Raw genomic sequence first — 22,219 nt, 5'->3', positions numbered from 1 at the left:
CCTACGGATCACGAGGGCGCACCACTATGCAAGACGATAAACGTCACGCCAGATACAGTAAAAGTAAATCCGGCCGGGCCGAACACAGTGGGCAAGACCCATTCGAGCTGCGTCGCGATATAGCCCAATACAGAGGCGCCACACACCCCTTATGCTTCACAGACGAAGTCATGGATTATCAAATCCCAAAGGGTTTCAAACCCGTAAATATAGAATCATACGACGGCACAACAGATCCTGCGGTATGGATCGAGGATTTACTCCTCCACATCCACATGGCCCGCGGTGATGACTTACACGCCATCAAATACCTCCCACTAAAGCTCAAAGGACCAGCGCGGCATTGGCTTAACAGCTTGCCAGCAGAGTCCATTAGCTGTTGGGAAGATCTGGAAGCCGCATTCCTCGACAACTTTCAGGGCACTTACGTGCGACCACCGGACGCCGATGACCTAAGCCATATAATTCAGCAGCCAGAGGAATCGGCCAGGCAATTCTGGACACGGTTCCTAACAAAGAAAAATCAAATCGTCGACTATCCGGATGTAGAGGCCTTAGCAGCTTTTAAACACAACATCCGCGACGAGTGGTAGCCCGGCACCTTGGTCAGGAAAAGCCGAAATCTATGGCAGCCCTCACGACACTCATGACCCGCTTTTGTGCGGGAGAAGACAGCTGGCTGGCTCGCAGTAATAACATATCAAAGAACCGTGGTACTTCGGATACCAAGGACGGCAATAGCAGGTCACGTCAAATAAACATAAGCGCCGCATTAACAGCGACAATACCGAGGATACGACAGTCAATGCCGGATTCATAGGCTCTAAACTCGGTCAGTGGAAAAAGCCATTTAAAAGAAGCACTCCGGGCCCGTCCAGTTTGGATCGCATACTCGATCGCTCGTGCCAAATACACGGCACCCCCGACAAGCCAACCAACCACGCCAATCGGTATTGTTGGGTATTCAAGCAGGCCGGCAAGTTAATTGCCGAAAACAAAGATAAGGGGCCACATAGCGATGACGAGGAAGAGCCCCGGCAGCCGAACACCGGAGGACAGAAGAGGTTCCCCCCACAAGTGCGGATGGTGAACATGATATACGCAACCCACATCCCAAAAAGGGAGCGGAAGCGTGCGCTCAGGGACGTATATGCGTTGGAGCCAGTCGCCCCAAAGTTCAACCCATGGTCCTCCTGTCCGATCACCTTCGATCTTCAGGGACCACCCCACTAGTATCTGTCATGGCGGATTTGCCGCACTAGTCCTAGACCCAATCATTGACGGATTTCACCTCACTCGAGTCCTTATGGATGGAGGCAGCAGCCTGAACCTGCTTTATCAGGACACAGTGCGCAAAATGGGTATAGACCCCTCAAGGATCAAACCCACAAAAACGACCTTTAAAGGCGTCATTCCAGGTGTAGAGGCCCATTGCACAGGCTCAATTACACTGGAAGTGGTCTTCGGATCCCCAAATAACTTCCGAAGCGAAGAATTAATCTTTGATATAGTCCCGTTCCGCAGTGGCTATCATGCACTGCTCGGGCGAACCGCATTTGCAAGATTCAATGCGGTACCGCATTATGCATACCTTAAGCTCAAGATGCCAGGACGGGGGGTCATCACAGTTAATGGAAACACAGAGCGCTCTCTCCGCACGGAGGAGCACACTACGGCCCTCGCAGCAGAAGCACAAAGCAGCCTCTCAAGGCAATCCACCAGTTCGGCGTTTCAAGACCTGGACACCTTCAAACGCGCTCAGAGTAATCGGCAACTAGACCGCCTGGCACGATCTGAGCTCGCGTAGCAATGCGGCCCCCACCCCGGCCCAAGGCAAACGGCGAAATTCGTGCCACGCATACATAATCACGCATTAAAAATACCATTGGCACAGGCGGGGAGGGGGGCACAACTACGGCACGCCCCAATACGCAGCTTAAACTGCACCAGGGGCTTCCCGCTTTGTTATTTTTCTCTTTCAGGACTTTAATCTCTGGAAACCCTGTCCGGCAGCATGATTGCCGAACACATGATGCAGCAACCAAGGAGGCACAAAGCTACGTCACACCACGGAACTCGCAGGTGGATTACGATAACGAGTGAAATATTTGCTTTAATACTATTCGTCAGCTTGCCCTTGGAAGGGACATAGTCCTACTTTTCGCTTATCGCACTATCTGTATCATTCTGCTTTAACGCACCTTTTTGAATAAACAATGCATAACATTACGACTATTATTGCATTCTTGTTATATATATAGGGTGGGTCTATTATGATAACACCCCTTAAGACCTTATTCTGCACACCAAAACGCCTTATTCTGCACACCACCAAGATCGTGTCGCCGCCCCTCCCCTCCCGGCCTTCTACCGCGGCAGCGGCCTGGGCGAGCCGCCGCCCCTCCCCTCCCGGCCTTCTACTGCGGTAGCGGCCTGGGCGAGCCGCCGCCCCTCCCCTCCCGGCCTTCTTCCGCGGCGGCGGCCTGGGAGCGATGCCGCCCCTCCCCTCCCCGCTTTCTCCCGCGGCGGCATCCTGGGAGCGACGCCGCCCTTCCCCTCCCGGCCTTCTTCCGCGGCAGCGGCCGACAGCGACGCCACCCCTCCCCTCCCGGCCTTCTTCCGCGGTGGCGGCCAGGCAGCGACGCCGCCCGTTGCCTCTCGGCCTTCTTCCGCGGCAGGCACCGAGCAACACCAGCCTATTGGCCTTCTTCCACGGCAGCAGCTCGGTAGCGCCGCCACCGAACTCCTCCGGGCCTGCAATAAGCTGTACTTCATCAGATGTGGATTGGTGCTGCCTCGACATCAAACCAATTCGAGCAAGGAGGAGTGTGCGCAAGGTTGCTTCATCCACGATAGCTTCTTGGAATAAGTCTGCATCGACCTTCAGAGCAAATCCTCCTTCCCCGTTCACCTTGAGCAACGTCCAGACCACCCATGAACTTCTGAAGGGCAAGTGGACTGCACAGGCGAACGTGAAAGTTGTGCAGGCGGACGAGAAGGGAACTTCCTCCTGTAAACGCAAGGAATCACTGCATCATGAGGTAAGCAGTACACTTCCTCAACCATCTCAGTGTAGTTATCATAGACAAAGTAGTACAAGCAGTACAGCGCGTGATTATGCAGTACAAAACCTATGCAGTGCGGTTGCTTCAGTTTGTTGTGGGGGAAAATGCAGTACGCTTGTATAGGTTCATTACAGATAATGATGCAGTGCGGTTGCTTCAGTTCACCTTGCGGGGTGATGCAGTCACCATGCAATGCTTCGGCAGTACCATTTTGAACACATTGCAGTTCGCATGATTTAGTTCATTTAACCTGACAATGCAGCTCGGTCATTTTGTGTGCAGGAGATGACGTTCAGCAGATACAAAATGCCGCGCATAATTGACAGCACTGAGAACAACAACTTTCAGAAGAGTGGATATTCTTCTGAAAGAGATACTGGCTGGGTTACCCCTGAGATTCCTCGTGGATTCTTCACGACGACAAACAGGGTGCAGTACTCTCCACAAGAAGATTTTTCACATGACGAAGATGTAGTTGAAGATGATGATGATGTCACATTCGTCTGGGAAGGCACTCACCAACGCGATGATGAAGACGATGACGATGAAGATGAGCCGATAACAGTTCTCAACCTAGAGTATAAGCACGAGTTCACTATGTTTGGACAGCATGTCCGAACAGACAATGATGACGCAGTTGAACACGATGTTGCAGCAGATGATGATTATGTCTATGATGATGTGCCACTGCTCCAAAATTTTCAAACCAATCCACCAAGACATCGTCACAACACTGGATTACCACCACGTCCACCTGCCGCACCCCAAAACAGAGCTCAGCGTCCACCTGCTGCAGCGAAAAACAGAGCTCCAACCAGATCTGCTGCATCAACTTCGACGCTGCGGCCACCAATGGTGCCTCGGTCAAAAGTAAACAGCAGGTACAAATCCTCCTCACTGTTACCGCCGCGAGATCCTCAACTACACACATCTGCTATAACCCCACCATGTCCAATACAACCCGGCGAGCTGCAAACACCATCAAGCGAACGACTCTACACACATGTAAGTTTATGGTCTGAAAAAAATAAATAGTTGCAGTCCATTCAGATAACATTGCAGTGCACACTGATATTTCTTGTGAGCTTTGGCTAGGAACATTGCAAATGCTTTATTAAACTCGTATGCACTCCTCGTATTCAAAAAACAGAACAGAACAAATTTTCTCATATAGCATTTCAATTAATGCAGGATAAAAACATGCCGCTGAACCTCGTACCTGCTGCTGGAATGAAATTCACCACGTACGACAAGGCATGGGACTTTTACAACAATTATGCAAGATGTGCAGGGTTTGGTATACGCAAGAGGGCAAAACACAGGACAAATGCCTACATTGTCTGCTCAAGAGAAGGGGTCCACAAGCAGGCTGTGTCAGATTATCACCGGGTATGTCAGAAGACATCAAAAAGGATTGGCTGCAATGCAAAGATTAGAGTCAAAAAAAGGAAGGATGGCAAATTTGTGATAGAAATGGTTCAACTCAACCACAATCACAAGATGCTGGAAAGCCCCGGGATGCTTTTGCACATGCGATCGCACAAAAAAGACGATCCTTTGATAGACCAGTTAGTGAAAGACATGCAACTGGACAACCACACACATGCTCAGATGATGTCGACGCTGTCGCGTATGTCCGGTGGTCTGCAGTACATGGGACATACTAGCCGCGACTGGGTTAACAGGTAAGCACGTAACAGAGCATATCTCTTGAGCATTCTGTCTGTAATTATTCCCTATTTGGTGAGATAAGTTTGCATTGTCTCTGAAAATGCAGGAAACAGAAGTTTGCCAGAGAAGAGTCTGAAGATGTCAAGAAACTTCTGAATTTCTTCGAGAAAATGCAAAAGATAAACCCAGAGTTCTTCTATGATTATGACGTTGATGCAGATAACCGTGTAAGAAACGTCTTTTGGGCGAACGCAAGTTGCAGAGGATCGTATGAAGATTTTGGAGACTGTGTTACATTTGACACGACGTATAAAACTAAAAAATTCCACATGCCGCTGGGAGTGTTTGTGGGGGTGAACCATCATCTACAGAGCACCATATTTGCTGTTGCACTCGTGCGAGATGAAACAATACCATCATTTGAGTGGGTTTTCAAAACCTTTCTGAGGTGTATGAACAACAAGCCGCCAATCTGCATGCTCACAGGTACAAAAAAATAAAAAAACACCTGCATACTTACGTTTTGTTTTGTTTTGTTTTGTGCACTTATATTTCTTCCATCTATCTTGCAAACACACAAACAACTTAATAAAAAAACACTGTTTGTCTCTTCTCAGACCAGTGTTCTTCGATGAAGGCAGCATTAAAAACTATCCTCCCACAAACTCTGCATAAGCTGTGTCGGTGGCATATCATGAAGAAGTACAAGGACCACCTCGCCTTGCTGTATAAGGCGCACGAGAAGCTCAAGGACGAACTCAATGCAGTGCTGAACCACCCACTAATGCCGTCAGAATTTGAACGAGCATGGAAGAACCTCATTCAGAGGTACAACTTGCAAGACGACGAAGTGATGAATTCACTGTGGGATGACAAGCACGAGTGGATCTCAGCTTACTACAAGGAAATTTTCTGTGCTCGGATGACTTCCACACAGAGAAGCGAGAGCATGAACCGCATACTGAAGAAAATTTTTGTCAGGGAGAAGCATGATCTCCATCTGTTTGCTCAGCAGGTGGACAAGTGCATTCAGACCAGGAAGGCCGTCGAGCACGCAGAGACAGTAGCAAATGAGGTAAACAAAATGTCAATCAAAAACTGCTTAAAAAATATGACTACAAAAACAAACAATTTTTTCATTTCTCTGGATCGTAACAGTGCATTTGTGATCATGCAGTCAGAGGTAAAAACAAAAACAAAGTTTGGCTTCGAAGTTCAGCTATCAAAAGTGTATACAAGGGCAGTGTTTGCAGATTTCAAAGAAACACTCTACCGTAGCACTGCATTCAGAGCAGAACGGTGCCCTGAGAACCCGACAAAGTATCTCGTACACCACTACAACAGATCGGATGCATTTGACTGGGCAAGTCATAATTTCCAAGTGGTCGCCGATGAAGAGAAAGGTGTCTACGAATGTGAGTGCAAACTCTGGACACACACAGGTGAGACTCCTAGCAAAAAAAATTCTAGATTCTCATAGTCATGCACGAAAAGCTAACTTACTGAACTTTAAAAGTACATATGCATGTGTAATTCACAAAAGTAAATGAAGTTCACTTCTTTAAAAAATGAACAAATAATGAAAAAAAATATATGTTTACTAATTTCATGCAGTTCACTTACAGAACAAAAAAAATCATGTGTTTGTCTGCAGGCCTCTTCTGCGTCCATGTCTTATGCATGCTTTCTCATTTGAGAGTACTCAACATTCCTGAGGTGTACATCATGAAAAGATACACCCGTAATGCAAGATCAGATGCAATGTTTGACAGAAGAGACTACGAACAAACAGCACCAGATGGAACCTCGCTTTTTTGCCGTAGAAAATTGCTGACAGAAACAACAATGGACCTTGCAAACAGAGCGACAAGGTCCGACGCTGGGTGCCACAGAGCGTTGTCTGGTATGAGGGCACTGATAGAGGAAGTTGACGTGCTCAACGAAGAAGAAGAAGAAGCAACAAAACTAAAGCAAGCAGAAAAATCCCAGCATGACAATAATGCCGAGCAAGTAGAAAATACTGAACACATCGGAACTGGTGCTATCAAAAAAGAAACAATTCTTCCACCTCCTATTTCAAACACAAGAGGAAGGAAGAAAGGGGGAGATGCAACCCAGAAAAAGGTGGCATGCAAGGAGAAAAATGATGACAAAACAGTAAGCCACAACCTGAGCTGGACAGTGATGGTCACCCACTGGGAATAAGAAGGTGCAAGACATGTAATGAAATCAGCTGCCACAATTCCAGGACGTGTACAAAAAGAAATGAACAAGAAAAACGAGGACATGGAGATGCACAACAAAACAGAAATTCTACTCACAACACTAAGAAATGGACGAAACCGAGACGTTGTAGCATCTGCAAAAAGAGGAAGAGACACAATTCAAGAACCTGCCCCAAAAGAAAACGAAAAAGATCAGAAAATGAGGAAGATGAAGAAGGTGAGATCAAAGAAGAAGATGATGACAGAACTGAAGAAGAAATGGCTTATGAAGAAGCAGATGGAGAAGAGGAGGAAGAAGAAGAGAGTGAAGAGGACGAAGAACGTGAAGAAACTGAAGAAACAGTGGCGTATGAAGAAACAGATGACGAAGAGGAAGAAGAGAGTGAAGAGACTGAAGAGAGTGAAGAGGACAAAGAACATGAAGAAACAGTGTCAACAAGACCACCACAAGGAAATGCTGCTGTACAGAAAAAACCGAGAACAACACCACTTTCAAAAAACAAGGTAGGAGCGAAGAAGGATGCAGTCCACAGCGCTGGAAAACCAAAGCAGCCATCAACCAGAACGCGGGGAGCAAAGAAGGATGCAGTCCACAGCGCTGGAAAACCAAAGCAGCCATCAACCAGCACGCAGGGAGCAAAGAAGGATGCAGTCCACAGCGCTGGAAAACCGAAGCAGCGATCAACCAGCACGCGGGGGCTACAAACACAAAGGTGCAAAGACAAGAACCAGCAACACCGCCATGGAAAACAAAAGAAAGTGCGACGTTAGACACGCTCCAGTCACCGCGCAGAAGCAGCAGGTTAACGACCAAATAGATGAACAGACAATAAATTAATCGTATGTATAGCAGTTTGCTTATCTCTATGACTTATGTATCAGTTTAAATTTTGTGTAAACACAAATTTCTCGTTGACTATGAGTTATTCAACTAAACCATGTAAAAGAGAAAATGGTATATAGAGTATACCATATATATATAGCAGTCTTGAGTAAAACATTGACACATTTTGATTCAAAAACCATGTAAAAAATGTTGTTAGCTCGCAGCAGTCCAATGAGTAGTACATATAAAACGCATTTCAATATGCAGTATGGAACTTGCAAATATGCAGTACGCTTCGAACTATCATGCAATACTATAGACTAATTACATGTAGTACACACCATACAAATTGGGAAAAATTTTGGAAACATGTAGTGCTCAGCTAACATATAAGCAGTTCACATATTGTAACCATGTAAACACAAATTTCCCACTGAATAAATAATTGAAGTGGTTCAGATCACAAAAGTGCTTGTTACAAAACACATCAAAAAGATGAAGCGTTCAACACGCAAAAGTACTTATTACAAATCAACCTCATAACCTTAGCCAATCACGTCAAACGTGATTCTAACCGTACGATCCTCAAGTTCAAAGAAGTTGAGGACAACAACTTGCTCAGACTTCAGGCCACTATCAATGACAAATTCCTTCCACCCTTTGTGCAGACACAGCCGCCCGTCAACGCCTACAGTGTACTTGGCTAGTTGAAGGTATCCATTACCAAGAACAACTTGAAGAATTCCTTTCTTCTTGAGCCGGACATACCTCACAACTCGTTTAGGAATTTTCTGTAAAAAATAATAAAACTGTTTGAGAACGAAACTAGCAGTACAATTCTCATACTGTGCACAGAGATAGATGAAGTGCACAACAGTCCAACGAGTAGTACATATAAAACGCATTTCAATATGCAGTATGGAACTTGCAAATATGCAGTACGCTTCGAACTATCACGCAGTACTATAGACTAGCTACATGTAGTACACACCAAAAAAATTGGGAAAAATGTGGAAACATGTAGTGCTCAGCTAATATATAAGCAGTTCACATATTGTAACCATGTAAACTAAAACATAAGCTACATGCACACAAGCATAAAAATAAAAACAAGAAATAAGAACACATTGCAGTGCACTTCAAAAAACAAAGAAAAAAAGTGCGTTCCTAAAATACTGCAAGTTCAGAATGCAATGGAATTATACAAAAAACACAAAGAAAAAAAAATCATATCTAACAAATCATACCATCTTGTAGTGAGTCTCCACATCTGTTGGCGTAAGCTGATGGACAAAAGGACTCGTGCAGCCAAGGCCACGCCGAATCAAGGCAGAATAGAACGCAGAAACGTTGATCTGGCCCATATCCAATCCTTCCGTGAATACTGTACCATATGCAAGCTGCCCGGCTCGCCCAGTTCGGCACAACACCTTCCCACCACGACGAGCACGACGGGCCTGCGAGCAAGCTGAACAATTGCAGTGCGTCGGCACACCACAACCATGGCCGCAGCAGAAGAGATACGCACAGGGGCCTGGAGCCATCGCAACCAAAATCTAGAAAAGCAAAAAATAATAATAGACTGGAGAAAGGAGAGAACTTGCGGCTAGCGCAGAAATGAAATGCAAAGGAATGGTATAAGTTAGCCTTCATTTATATAAGAGGAATGCAAAAAGGTCAAAACTGAAAATTAAAGGGGACTTAATGGAAATTATGTTCCCAAGAATAAAGGACAATCAATAAAGGCTTATGTTACCAAAGAAAAAGGAACGAAAAAATAAGGTGTACTTTAACTGCAGCAATTCCCACAAACAAAACCGCAGATCATTAAAAAAATACTCTAAAAAATTATAATCCACACACCATTTTATGTGTGCAGTTCTCCAAATTCGTACCAGGAAGTTCACTATATGTGTGGATGAAGTGCAGTACATGATAAAAAAAAGCAAAAGAGAAGCACTTTCGCAGCATTGGCATACCCAGTCACAACTTTTTGGCAAAAGGAGGATGCACGCAGTGCAAAATGTGTACACCTGCAGCACAGAACTATGACGAATGCAATGCGCATAGGAGCACAAAAGCAGTGCACACCCGTACACTAAGAAAAAAGGATACGAAAGAGGAAAAACAATAAAGAAAAATAATACCGATGCAGTGCACAAAAATGTAGCCCAGAAAATGTGCAGTACGGTATGCGTGCACATGCAGTACTGAAACTAAATCAATGCAGTGCACGCATGATTTACTAAAAAAAAGCAGTGCACGCCCCAACGTTGAAAAAGTAACAAAGGAAAAAAATTGACCACCCAGGTGGTACCGGCCCCAGCCAGTCTCGTAATAGGTCTGCACCCACAGAAGGGGAGTCATTCTGAGCCACAGTGAATGGGGCCGGTTGCACATGGGCCCACAGGTCATAGAGCATATAGCTAAGAGCGTCGTGTATAAGCGCCCAGATAAGTATACGGAGGAGTTCGACCATAATGCCTCGCCAGCGCTTATAAACAGGTCGGCGCGCCTTCCGCGGGCGAGGTGGGACTAAACATTAGGACGCACACACAGCGAAACGGGAATCAAGCCGTGCTCACAGGCCGACTTGGACCCAAGTACGTCTCTAAACTAGCCGAACACAGGCCCAACAAGGCCGACTAAGAAAAAACAATAAGTTTAAAAAAAATGGGGGGGGGCACCCCCCCTTTCCCTACCCGTCCCGTACCAGCGATTGCAGTAGGTACAAGCAAAAACAAGATGCAGTATGTAGCTTTAAACAATGCAGTGCATTACGTTACACGATGCAGTGAGGTATGGCAATCCAGTTCCCGATTACCCCTACACGAATAAATAAACTCAAAAAATGGGGGGGGGCAACCCCCCAACCCCCATGTACCTTAACGTACAAACAAATAAAAAAACCAACTACAAAACGCAACTATAGGCTAAAAGCAATGCGTTTTTTGTTTTGGCAAAAAAAAGCAGTTCGGTGTCATAAAGCAATGCAGCTTCGGCATGCACACACGTGCAGCACTTTGCTTGAATGCCAAAAAAATGCAGTTCTCTTATATTGGACAAAGAAGTTCGGCATCAAATGCGATACAGTTTATCGAACACATATCATACATATAAAGCGTGACAAAAATGCCAGTTCGCATAGACCGTGGTCGTCAACAAAAAATAAAATTATACACTTATATATATTGTATCAGTTATTGATATAAAATACATACATATACAAAATCATCCACATGCACTGCTGCATAAACGAACAAGAAGAAACACAACGACAAAAAAAGTCTTTTTCATACATTGTCTACCTTGGTCAGCACACACAAACACAACATCAAAACCTAGCTATTGTCCACGCACAACCTTTTGCACCCAGTAGAAAAACAGTGCCCAAAATGACTATTACTGCGTCTGCGACTGCGTCTACGATTGCGACAGGGAAGTGAGCCCGAGGTCCGCAATCAGTTCACGTAACTCAAGCGGCATGTCTTCATAACACAACATGTTCAAAGGATTGAACAGTAGCTCGAACATGTACTCCGCCTTCCAATCTTCAGCAGCAGGCTGAAAAAAAGAAAACAAATGCAAACAAGTGATTAAAAAAAAGGTTGTCATAAAGAACAAAAAAGTAAAAAGAAAACAGAGAAGTTGTTACGTCGGATTTCAAAATTTTCTCAACTAGACGTTGGCCGTCATACAACTGCGTCATCCTCAGAACATAGATTCCGCACTCATTTGCTCCCTACGCTGGCACGACCGGGTAAGATGGCTTCTCTGCCAATTTAACCCAGTCAGGAAGGTTCCTCGATTTATACATTTTTTCACCATAAATCGCCTTCAGCAGCTGAGTCATCCTCCTCATCTGGCAAAAAAAAGAAGCACAAGGTAAGAATAACAAACATCACGGATCAAAAAGTTGATATTCAAATGAACCCAAAAAAAAGTTGTTCCCAAACATCTAAAACAATCCCTCTTTTAGGTGCACATGTGAGAAAAATGCAGTTCTGTCGCGCATATGTTGAAGTTCACTACATAAACAATTGCAGTTTATAAAAAAATACAGTGAGAGAAACACAAAGAAAGCTTTACGCTTGGCAAAGAATAAAATAACATACCACTTCAGTGCAATCTGCGTGGTAGTCAGTCCTGCGCCACCTTGTCGTGACATCAGGATGGCCAGTGTACTTCCTACTGTCATGGATATCAAGGGTCTGGCGATGCTGGTTCATCGTGTATAAGGAATAATGACCATCCTTGAATCGCGACATCATAATCTGTTCGCATAAAAAAATGAAATCAAAAGTTCTTTCGACACGTACCACCAGGACCACTGTTCCAAAAATAACTATAAAAAGAAATGCAACAAACCAGGAAAAATAAATGACAAAAAACAATGAATTTACCAGTTTTGCATCCAACAGGTTTGCGCCGTCGTTCACAAAAAAAATTGAACTGCTTAACTGCATCTTCTAAAACAAACGAGCCATGCACAACTGGCAACACAGGATTTCCTTCATTATCTCTCGTCACAGAGGTTTCCATTTGAAGAACGTACTGCACACAAAAAAGAACAAAAAAAGGACATGAAAAAAAAGAATAAACGATGCAAGTAGGCATGGACATGAAAAAGCCCAGTGCAGTAGGAAAAGAATGACAGCAAACGTTTACCGTGATAAATAAAGGTGAAAGTAGCAAACGTTCACCGGATTGATAAGCTAAACCCAATTCAGGGTCTTGCTTCCAGTACTTGATGACAAAATTCATGATATACGAATCCATTCAAGCTCCTTTGCCAAATGTATCATAGATATAGTCGATACTGTAAGTATCGACATCACCAAAAGGACCATGCACCATAAAGAACGCGTTCCTGCAGTAAACATACACATATGGGATCAATAAAATTAGAATTAAAATCAAAACACACAAAATGCATGAAAGGGCACACGCATCACATAAAAAACTTACTCGCGGTATTTGGTTACAAAATCTTTGCTGAGAACAAGATCCTTTATTTTAATCGCCTCATCCATATATCTGAACCTCGGAGGCTTCAATTTCTCTATAGAGCATCTCAACTTAAAAGCCCTCTCACCTGCCCTCTTGTTCGAAAATACTTCAACCTCATTCAAATGAGGACGATTAATTGCTGCACTCCTAGTCCTAGTTGCACGTGCACACGGTGTAACAAAATCATCATCATCAACATCATATACATCGTGTGGAGAGCTAGGTCGAGAGACACTTCCACCATCAGGTCCAGATGCCACATTTGTGTTCAAACCAGAATTATCTGGAGAGATTTTAATGACACAATCCTCCATAACCACATCAGAACCCTAGGACTCAAACAGTGACGTACAGTCTTCATGAAGCCCCCAATCAAAACCTAAAAACGTGCAGAAAAAACATGGAAGCACTCAGTACAAAACACAAAAACCAAAAAACATGTATAGAGAAAAAATAGAATGCAGCCCACTGTTGTATACAGCAATGCAGCCCGCACTTGTATACAGCAATACAGCCCACATATAAATAACAAATGCAGCCCACTTCTCTACAGCAATGCAGCCCGCACTTGTATACATCAATGCAGCCCACATGTAAAAGAACAATGCAGCCCACTTCTCTATAGCAATGCAGCCCGCACTTGTATACAGCAATGCATCCCACATGTAAAAGAGCAATGCAACCCACTTCTCTACAGCAATGCAGCCTGCACTTGTATACAGCAATGCAGCCCACATATAAATAACAATGCAGACCACTTCTCTACAGCAATGCAGCCCGCACTTGTATACAGCAATGCAGCCCACATATAAAAGAACAATGCAGCCCACTTCTCTACAGCAATGCAGCCCGCACTTGTATACAGCAAATGCAGCCCACATATAAATAACAATGCAGCCCACTTGCCCATAAAGAAGCGGAACCAAGCAGTAGTCAAAAATAAAATAAAGCGAGGATAAAGAAGTTCAATAAAACAACCTTTATCTGCAAAAATTAGAAGTGATGTTAAATCAAGGCAACACTTCCTCGATGTTAGCCAGCTATAGAGCATGGCCTTTCTGATGTAGCCAATGTGCTCCACCCCAAACTTAGCAACTCGAACACCATCCCATGTCTGCAAGAATTGAAACATATAGAATCCACAATCATGTCTGTAATAAAAAGAATAAAAAACATCAGTTTCACAAAAATTAAGTGAAAAAAAACTTGAACGGTATGACATAGAAGGGCTGTAAAGAATGCACCCATTTGGCTGCAATGGGACAATGACATGTTTCAACACAAATCCATCAAGTGTGGGAGGATTTAGCGGCTCATCAGAACTCAAGCTACCTTCTTTCCATGCACGCTTGATATTTTTAACCATCCTCCTAAAAACCCTGACCGCATCAGGGCTGCCAGGTTTGTTGAGCGAGTCAAGAAATTCAAACCGCCTTTCTTTCACATTTAACGCAACTACACAATAATGACCAACACAATCCCTCGTATCTGGCGGATCAAAAGTTGCAAAAAGGACCTGTTGGAAGCATGAAAAAATAAATAAAATTATTATAACAAGAAAAAACAGAACGCTATAAAAACAAAACAGGCAAAATACACATAAAAACGTCTCTCACCATATCCTTTTTATCAACACGCTCCTCGGCTTTTGAAGAGAACATCATTTTAACACTCCTGCCTACAGTACCACCATTCCAAATATTTGTCTGCAAATCAAAACCAAAAATCAAATAAGAAAAACAAGTCGTCGCACGAAATCAGAAAAGAAAATGAAAAAAACAAAACAAAAATTTCTGCATTCTTACACAAATATGGTATGAGAGAACCATTGTCGGAGATCTCTTAAACTTATCTACCAGCAAAGAAACCCCAAGATCTACAAGCCTTGTAGTGAGCATCCCTTTATCCCAAAAGGATTGACCAACTTCGCCAATGCTAATATCACCCATCTCAGTTTTAAAAGCAATCATGTCCCTGAATTTTTCATGAAAAACTCAAACATAAGATACTAAAAAAAATAACAACAAATAAAAACGGGTAAATACAAAAATTAGATAATACATATGAACAAAACAATTTCTAAAAAACCACACTTCTTCTTCTTGTCCTTCCGAGCCCTTGTAACAGCAGCGTACAACTCATTGTATCTTTTCAGAAGAGCTGGATCAATGCTCGACGGTGTCACAACAGGGAGTTCATCATCTATATAAAAAAGATGAAGTTCACTTATACAAACAATGAAGTTTAAATATTAAGATAAGGGAATTCTGCTAGCTATTTTGAAAATTTAAAAAGATGGACTTCCACGTTTTGTTCTCCAACCTGTGGAAAGTTTAAAAAACACCTAGTAACACAAAAATAAGCATGGGGATAACCAACACAACAACACACAGCACACTTATGTCAAAAGACTGCTGGCAACATACACATAACAACTACAGTCCACATATGCAAAACAACACCAACACACATGTGTCAAACACAACTACAACTGCAACCCACATATACATAAAAAAACTGCAGTTTGCTTTGACAAATGCTGCAGTTCAGTTATGTTAAATACTGAAGCTCACGTACGTAAATAAGTATGGATCACGCATGCCAAAAAGAACTGCAGTTCACTTCTGTCAAACAGTGAAGATCACACATGTAAAACTATTGCAGCTAACATACGCAAATGAAAATGCATATGGATGAACATAACAGCGTACATCAAGTTTATAACAGACAAAAAAATAGATTACAACCCACTAACAGAACAAGTAATACAACTATACCTTATCAGCTACAACATCCAGAGGGGACGCTGCATCACCTAAGACCTCATCCTTCCCAGAGCAATCGTAAGTCTCTTTGTGCACATCACGAGCAGCGACACCAGTCTACGGGCATAGAACAAACCAAAAAAACGAGAAATAAGATGGTACCGACCGAAAAAGAAAAAACTCCAACTATGCACAAGCAGTACACACTTCACAACAGAGAAGTACACAAAAAAATATGGGAACCAAACAAATGTAAGTTCAAATAAAAAGGGAAGCATGGCAGAACAGACATGGCAGGAGTATTTATACCTGACGAACTCCATCGTCTCTAGTTCCATCGACACCAGAAGATTCCACTCCAGCCTATAACAAAAAAAAACAAAAATAGTGAGGAGCAGTCAACATAATACACAAAAAAGAGGTCCAGAGCCACAAAAAACCTAGAACATACATTATCAGCGCCAACGCCAGCGTCCTGACGGATCATTTCATCCACAATATGCCCAGCATCCTTCTCATACCGACCGCATTTTTCTTCTTGTGAATGTCTCAATTGAGCATACGAAGAACGAACATTTGTCACTGCAATCTTCAGGCTCTCAATCACACCACAATCAAAATTGTGAGCAGCAACAATATCTTCATCTCGTGGGCCATGGCCAATAGGGAAAAAACCAACAACTGTCCTCAACCTGTCACCAGAGGTTGGCAAATCTTCAGTCAGCTTCAAAACCTTCAGAAGAAGCTCATCAATCTCCTCATGCTTTTTACTGCCAACAAATGTCTATTTATAAGAGCTTGTATTATCAAACATCTGTCGAGGCATGAAACCACGAGTATGCGGCACCTCATCATCACAGGCAGGAAGCTGACTACAGATAGGCTCATAAAACCTATCATGAATGCCAGGCCCCGCATCAGAGCTGCCGTGTACAACTACAACGGGACGGTTGTACACAATATCACGTGACGCCTTCCACTGCAAAAAAAGACAACATGCAAAGAGAAGTACACATGTGAGTACTAGAAGAGTTCACAATTATAATGACTGCACATTTTTTAAAAAAAATCTGATATTAAAAAATCAACTGCACTAACCGGCAGCTTCCCAAATTTGTAACTTTCCAAGTAAATCTTTCCCTTCACAAGCACATCCTCATTGTACAACTTCATCGGGTCCTTGGTCATCAGGTATGACGCGCGTGGCATCAACGTGTGCATGACTGAAAATTTGCGAAGCTTCAAGCAGTCAAGATACATAATCAGGGGGACAATGGCACAACCCTCTGCACAATTCTGCTTGCTGCCTTCTGATTGCCACCTAACCACAGCTGCCTGCAACTCATCAACAACAAGCTGACAAAAGTCCATCTGAGCCATAGCCGCATAATCCATGTTCTCTACCATCGCAGCAACTCTACCCAAACGAACTGCAGGCCCCGGGCACAGCAAATTCTAGTAAAGTATCAGGAAGAACACCTTCACAGCAAGGTCAACACTCACATAATCATCTTCCTCCACCAACACCTTCAGCTTCTCAAGCAAGTCCTTGACACCTATACTTTTTGAACGGTCAAAGCCAAGCTCATCCTTGAGGGCAGTCAACGATTCATCATGATCGCTGGAAGCAGGCATGGGTGCAGTGTGACGTCCCATGGGTAAATCAAAAATGTGATGAACTGCATCACGATTGATTCGAAGAACCCTGCCATTCCCAAAGTCCATTAACATAGTGGCAGGGTCAATCACTCCCATCAAATAGCACATAAGAATGCGCGACACATTTTTCTTTACTGTCAGATCAAAGACAACACCAAATCCAGCATCCCTAACACGGCTGCAATGCGCCTCTTTCAACAAAGAAGCAGCCTTGCAAACAGTGGGAAGCGACAAACGCACGGTCTTGTTAAATCGAGAATCATCTCCCTCGCCATCATCTTCAGTTGCATTGCTCTTACTAGACTTCTTCCTCTGTGTAAAGGGAAATGCAGTCCACATTAGAAGATTAGGCATAAAAAAGAGACATAGAAAATACAGAAAGAATAACAAATGAAGGAAACAAATGCAGTGCACTTCAACAAACCTTTGGAGCAGCATCCACCTCCTCACCAGAATCACCACCAACGTTTTCGTCGACATCATCATGGGCACGCTTGGGTACACTCTTAGATGAACTACAGTCTTTGCATCTAGAAGGATGAACACCCTTCACATAATCAGCAAGCACAAAGTTGTCGTCATCAGAATTGGGACCTTCAGTGACATGTAGTCGTTTGAGCTGAGGATCATCACTTCCACCAACTTCAGCAGTTCTCTTGCCAAGATTCTTCTTCATTCCAGCAACACGTGGACTCCGCCGAGGTGTACCACCTTCCTCAGCAACAGTACTCAACCTCTTCTTCACCTTGCCAAATTTACCACCCTTGGCACCATCTGCAGTTCTCCTCTGCATCTCCTTTTCAGCAAACTCTTTTGACTCAATTTCAAACCTCAACTTCTTCTTGCTTTGCTTCAACTCATATTGACGAAGCTGTTCCGGGACCATCCAATCCTGTGTAACTTCCTCTGTACCATCAACAGACTGCGACTGTGTTTCAGACAAGACATGACGTCTCTGATCAAAGCTCACACCAACATTACTCTCTGCAAAATAATGGTCAATCAATTGAGTAACCTCCTCAAACCTAGGCGCCCCAGCATGGAAAACAGACACTGCGTCAAAATAAAGTTTGTCTATGCTTGTTAAAAATTGCACAAAAAGAACAAATGCAGTACAGTTAGACATATAAATGTAGTGCTCAACCATAAACTCAAAAATAAAAAATAATGCATTGTACAAAAAACTTGAATAAAACAATAATGCAGTTCACAAGTACATACACTGGAGTTCACATACAAAAATAAAATGCAGTGCTACATATACTAAATTCACAGATATACGCAACAAAAATGTCGAACTAGATAAAACAAAGCATACACAAAAATAAACAAATTAATCACATACCAGAAGAAGGGGCCACACTTATAGGAGAAGATTCAATCGGCGAATTCACTTGATGTCCTCCCTCGACACCATGATCCTTACCACCAGGACAAGGAGAGACAATTGGTGTATCATTATGAGCACTGCAATCACCTGCTAGATTAAAAAAACAAAAAAAATAAATTACAAAAACATCACATGACAAAATAATGCAAACGAACGCTGAAAACTAACAGAGCATAACCCAATATGCAGGATGAATTAGGAAACTAGATAAACACCAAACAAAATAAACAAAGCCTAACGAATAAGCACTCCACATACCCTGAACTCCTTCTCCCGGCCTGCTCCGCGAAGACATAGCGTTTCCCTGCAACACAAAGGACGAAGTGACAGACATAAGCAACAAAATCGGCGAAAATCTCACGAAACCCTAGATCCGCATTGCTACACACAACTATCGACTTCAAAACGAGATAAAATCGACTGCCTACGAAAAATTACACAAGCAAAAAGAGCTACAACAACTACAAGAATCACAAAAACAAGGCGAGGGGACAATCAACACCGAGCCAAGCGGAACGTACTGAAGAAAAGTGTGCGGCGACGGCGGCGGGAAGGGGGAAGGGGGGGCGACGATGGGAACAGACAGGAAAGGGCTGCGGGAGCGCAGCGGCAAGGGCTCATAGAGCGGACAGCGACACCGAATGCAGGAATAAGGACCTCTTGAGGGCGGCGGTTCTCCGGGCGACGGCGGTTGCTGCGCGCGATGGCGGTTTTGCCCGAGGGAGAGATGCCTCGGCAGAAACTGCAAGAGAGGAAAGGGGATTGTTCTCGGTCTCTTTCTCTGACAGCGGAGCGGTGGAATAGCCTGGAAACGATACGTAGGAGGCCCGCGTGTCGCAAAAAGGGTCACAAATAACGGGCCGGCCCAAAAATAGCCCGGACAAAAATAAGCCAGTCTACATCAAAACGCACATATTACTAAAAAACAACAACAAAAAAACATGATGCAGTTCTCTGTGAAGAATCATGAAGTTCAAACGGTAAAACAACAAATAAAATACATACAGTTCGTAAAAAAAGTTAAAATCAAAAACAAAACGCATGTTAAGAAAACACATCCGAAAAAAGTCTACCTTCAATTAAGTGCCACACAAAAAAATGTGCCCCCCCTCCGCTCGCCCCTTAAACCTCCCGTACAGTGAAGTAAGCACAGGCAAAAAAAACAAATGCAGTACGCACTGCTAGAAAAATGCAGTGCATTTCTATACGGGATGTAGTACGCCATTATGCATTTCTTTTTCGGGATGAAGAAAAACGCGAACGCGGAAAAAGTAAACGCAGTGCGCAAGTACACGAACGTGCAGTACAGTATCATAAACAATGCAGTACAGTCGTAATTTGCTAAGCAGTGCAGTCCCGTACATTCGAAAAAAAGATTACAAAAAAAGTAAAAACACGGGAACAAAAATGAGAACTGTACATGCAGTAAGGAATGAAGTTCACATCTAGTACATAACCATGATCAATGCAGTGCACCAATGATTTACCAAAAAGCAGTGCACTCCACGACATTAAAAAGCATACAAAGAATAAAAACTGATCACCCAAATGATGCCAGCCCCAGCCACACAAAATTTGACAACGTACATGCGTCTCTGAACTACCCGAACACAGGCCCAACAAAACCGACTAAGAAAAACAATAAGTTCAAAAAAAAGTGGGCCCCCCCACCCCCTCCCTCCCATTTCCCTACCTGTCCCGTGCAAGGGACTGCAATAAGTACCGGCAAAAACAAGATGCAGTACGGTGTGGTAGAAGTATGCAGTGCATTCCGTTGCACAATGCAGACCGCCGAAGCATATAGCAAAAGACACGCAAAAAATGATGAAGTACACACATGTATACAATGTTGCAGTTCTGATTTGTACGCAACGCAGTGCGTAAGTGTAATCAATGCAGTTATGTTGTCACGCAGTATACATCTATAAAACATGACAAAATGCCCGTTCGCATAGAAAAAGGTGGTGGTTAAAAAAATGTCCTGATCAAAAATAAAACAAACCCACCTTAAAAAAACCACGTTCGCATACATCCACCCGATCGGAGCAGTTCCATCGCCACAAGCCCACGATCACAGATGCAAAAACCAACCCACGATCCGCACAACCGCATCATCAGCGCGATCGTGCAGTTCATCCGACGAGGCCATCCCACCCCGCGCTCTCCCCTTAAATTCAGACCCCTGCCAAAGGCCTTCTGATCCACAAACAACACAAGTATCCATTGCGCTCCCACCAAAAGCACCAAGCCCTGCCACCAGCGATGACGTTCACCGACGAGTACAACGGCGACAACGCCGTGGAGGCGCACGGCAACACCAAGTTGCACGTCATCCACACCAACGACAGGAAGCAGATGGCGATCACCCTCGCGCAGTACGAGCGCCACCTCAGCCTCCAGCGCCACAAGATCGTCGGCATTGATCTCGAGTACAACAACGACCCTGAAGCGATGCAGAAACCCGGCCTTTGCCAGCTCTCCATCGGCAAGAATCACCTGGTGCTGCTCTTCCAAATGAGCGACAGTGAAAGGTGCACCGTCTTCGACAACTTCCTCGCCGACCCCAGGTACACCTTTGCAGGCTTCTCCATCGACGGCTACAAAACCAGGCTGGAGTGCATCAAACTGGAGGTCGCCAACTTCGTCGACATCCAGAAGGAGTGGAGGGTGCCCGAGGCAACCAAGCCGTTGGACTCCCTCGGAGACGTCTCCGGCGTGCTCATCGACGACTACTACAACAACATGAAGAAGAAGATCACCGACGACGAGCACCAGCGCTGGGCCATCCTGCCTCTGTCCAGGAGGCACATCGAGTACGCGGCAAAAGACGCCTACGCAGTGTACGAGATATGGAACCGCATCACCCTCACCCAGGACGGCCTTCGCCGTGCAAAGCTGGAGAAGGAGGAGCCCCCCAAGAAGCGCGCCAGGAGCAGCTGGGGATGGGGAGAGCCTGACTGGTGAAGAAGAAGATGGTGCCGGTCAGGAGCCAACAATGCCAGCATTCTTTTAGAATTATCATCAAATTTGCTTTCTGTTGTTTGCTTATGTATCGTTAGTTTGCTTGTGTGCTGAACCTAGTTTTCTTGCCATGCACAATCGCTTTGTAATGATGAACTCTGATTATGTTAGTTTGCTTTCTGTTCAACTTAGCTTGCTGGTGATGAAATTGTCGTACAGAATATCTGTGATAATTTGTTTTCTGTTGTCTGCTAATGTATCATTAGATTCGAGCAGTGCAGAAAACGAAAAAAAAAGTTGCAGTGTGCAAACAGGACACATGCAGTGCAAGTTGTGTACGAATGCAGTACAGAATCCGTCCAATGAAGTCTTAACATACCCAACAAAGCGGTGCACGAACCTAAATTTGAAAAAAAAATACATAAGAGAAAAACCAGAAAATGAAAAACGCAAACACGTAAAATAATCAAATAAAGTACAGAAATATATGAATGTGCAGTACAGAACCATAATCAACGCATTACGCATATGATTTACTAAGTAGTGCACTCCCATACATTGGGAAAAAAGATTACATAATAGCAAAAAGACGGAAACAAAAAAATGGCAACTGTACATGCAGTACATAATGCGTACACATGCAGTAC

The 22,219-nt window shown here is 44.0% G+C and overlaps 1 protein-coding gene across 1 annotated transcript; it reads left to right on the top strand.

Moving 5' to 3' along the window:
* The first annotated feature begins 20,873 nt into the window (after positions 1-20,873).
* On the top strand, positions 20,874-21,575 carry LOC147965809 (uncharacterized). Its single transcript, XM_087530618.1, has one exon. The coding sequence runs from the start codon at positions 20,874-20,876 to the stop codon at positions 21,573-21,575; it is 702 nt and encodes a 233-aa protein (XP_087386744.1).
* The last annotated feature ends 644 nt before the right edge of the window (positions 21,576-22,219 follow it).

The sequence above is a fragment of the Triticum urartu genome, chromosome 6A (genome assembly GCF_056163025.1).
Source record: "Triticum urartu cultivar PI428250 chromosome 6A, HENAU_Tu73, whole genome shotgun sequence".
NCBI classification, from domain to species: domain Eukaryota; kingdom Viridiplantae; phylum Streptophyta; class Magnoliopsida; order Poales; family Poaceae; genus Triticum; species Triticum urartu.
Note: the sequence above shows the minus strand (reverse complement) of the source record. Positions and strands in the feature narration are given on the sequence as shown.

Excerpts from the sequence above, each read along its gene's own strand:
- LOC147965809 (XM_087530618.1), top strand. The coding sequence starts at position 20,874 with ATGACGTTCACCGACGAGTACAACGGCGACAACGCCGTGGAGGCGCAC.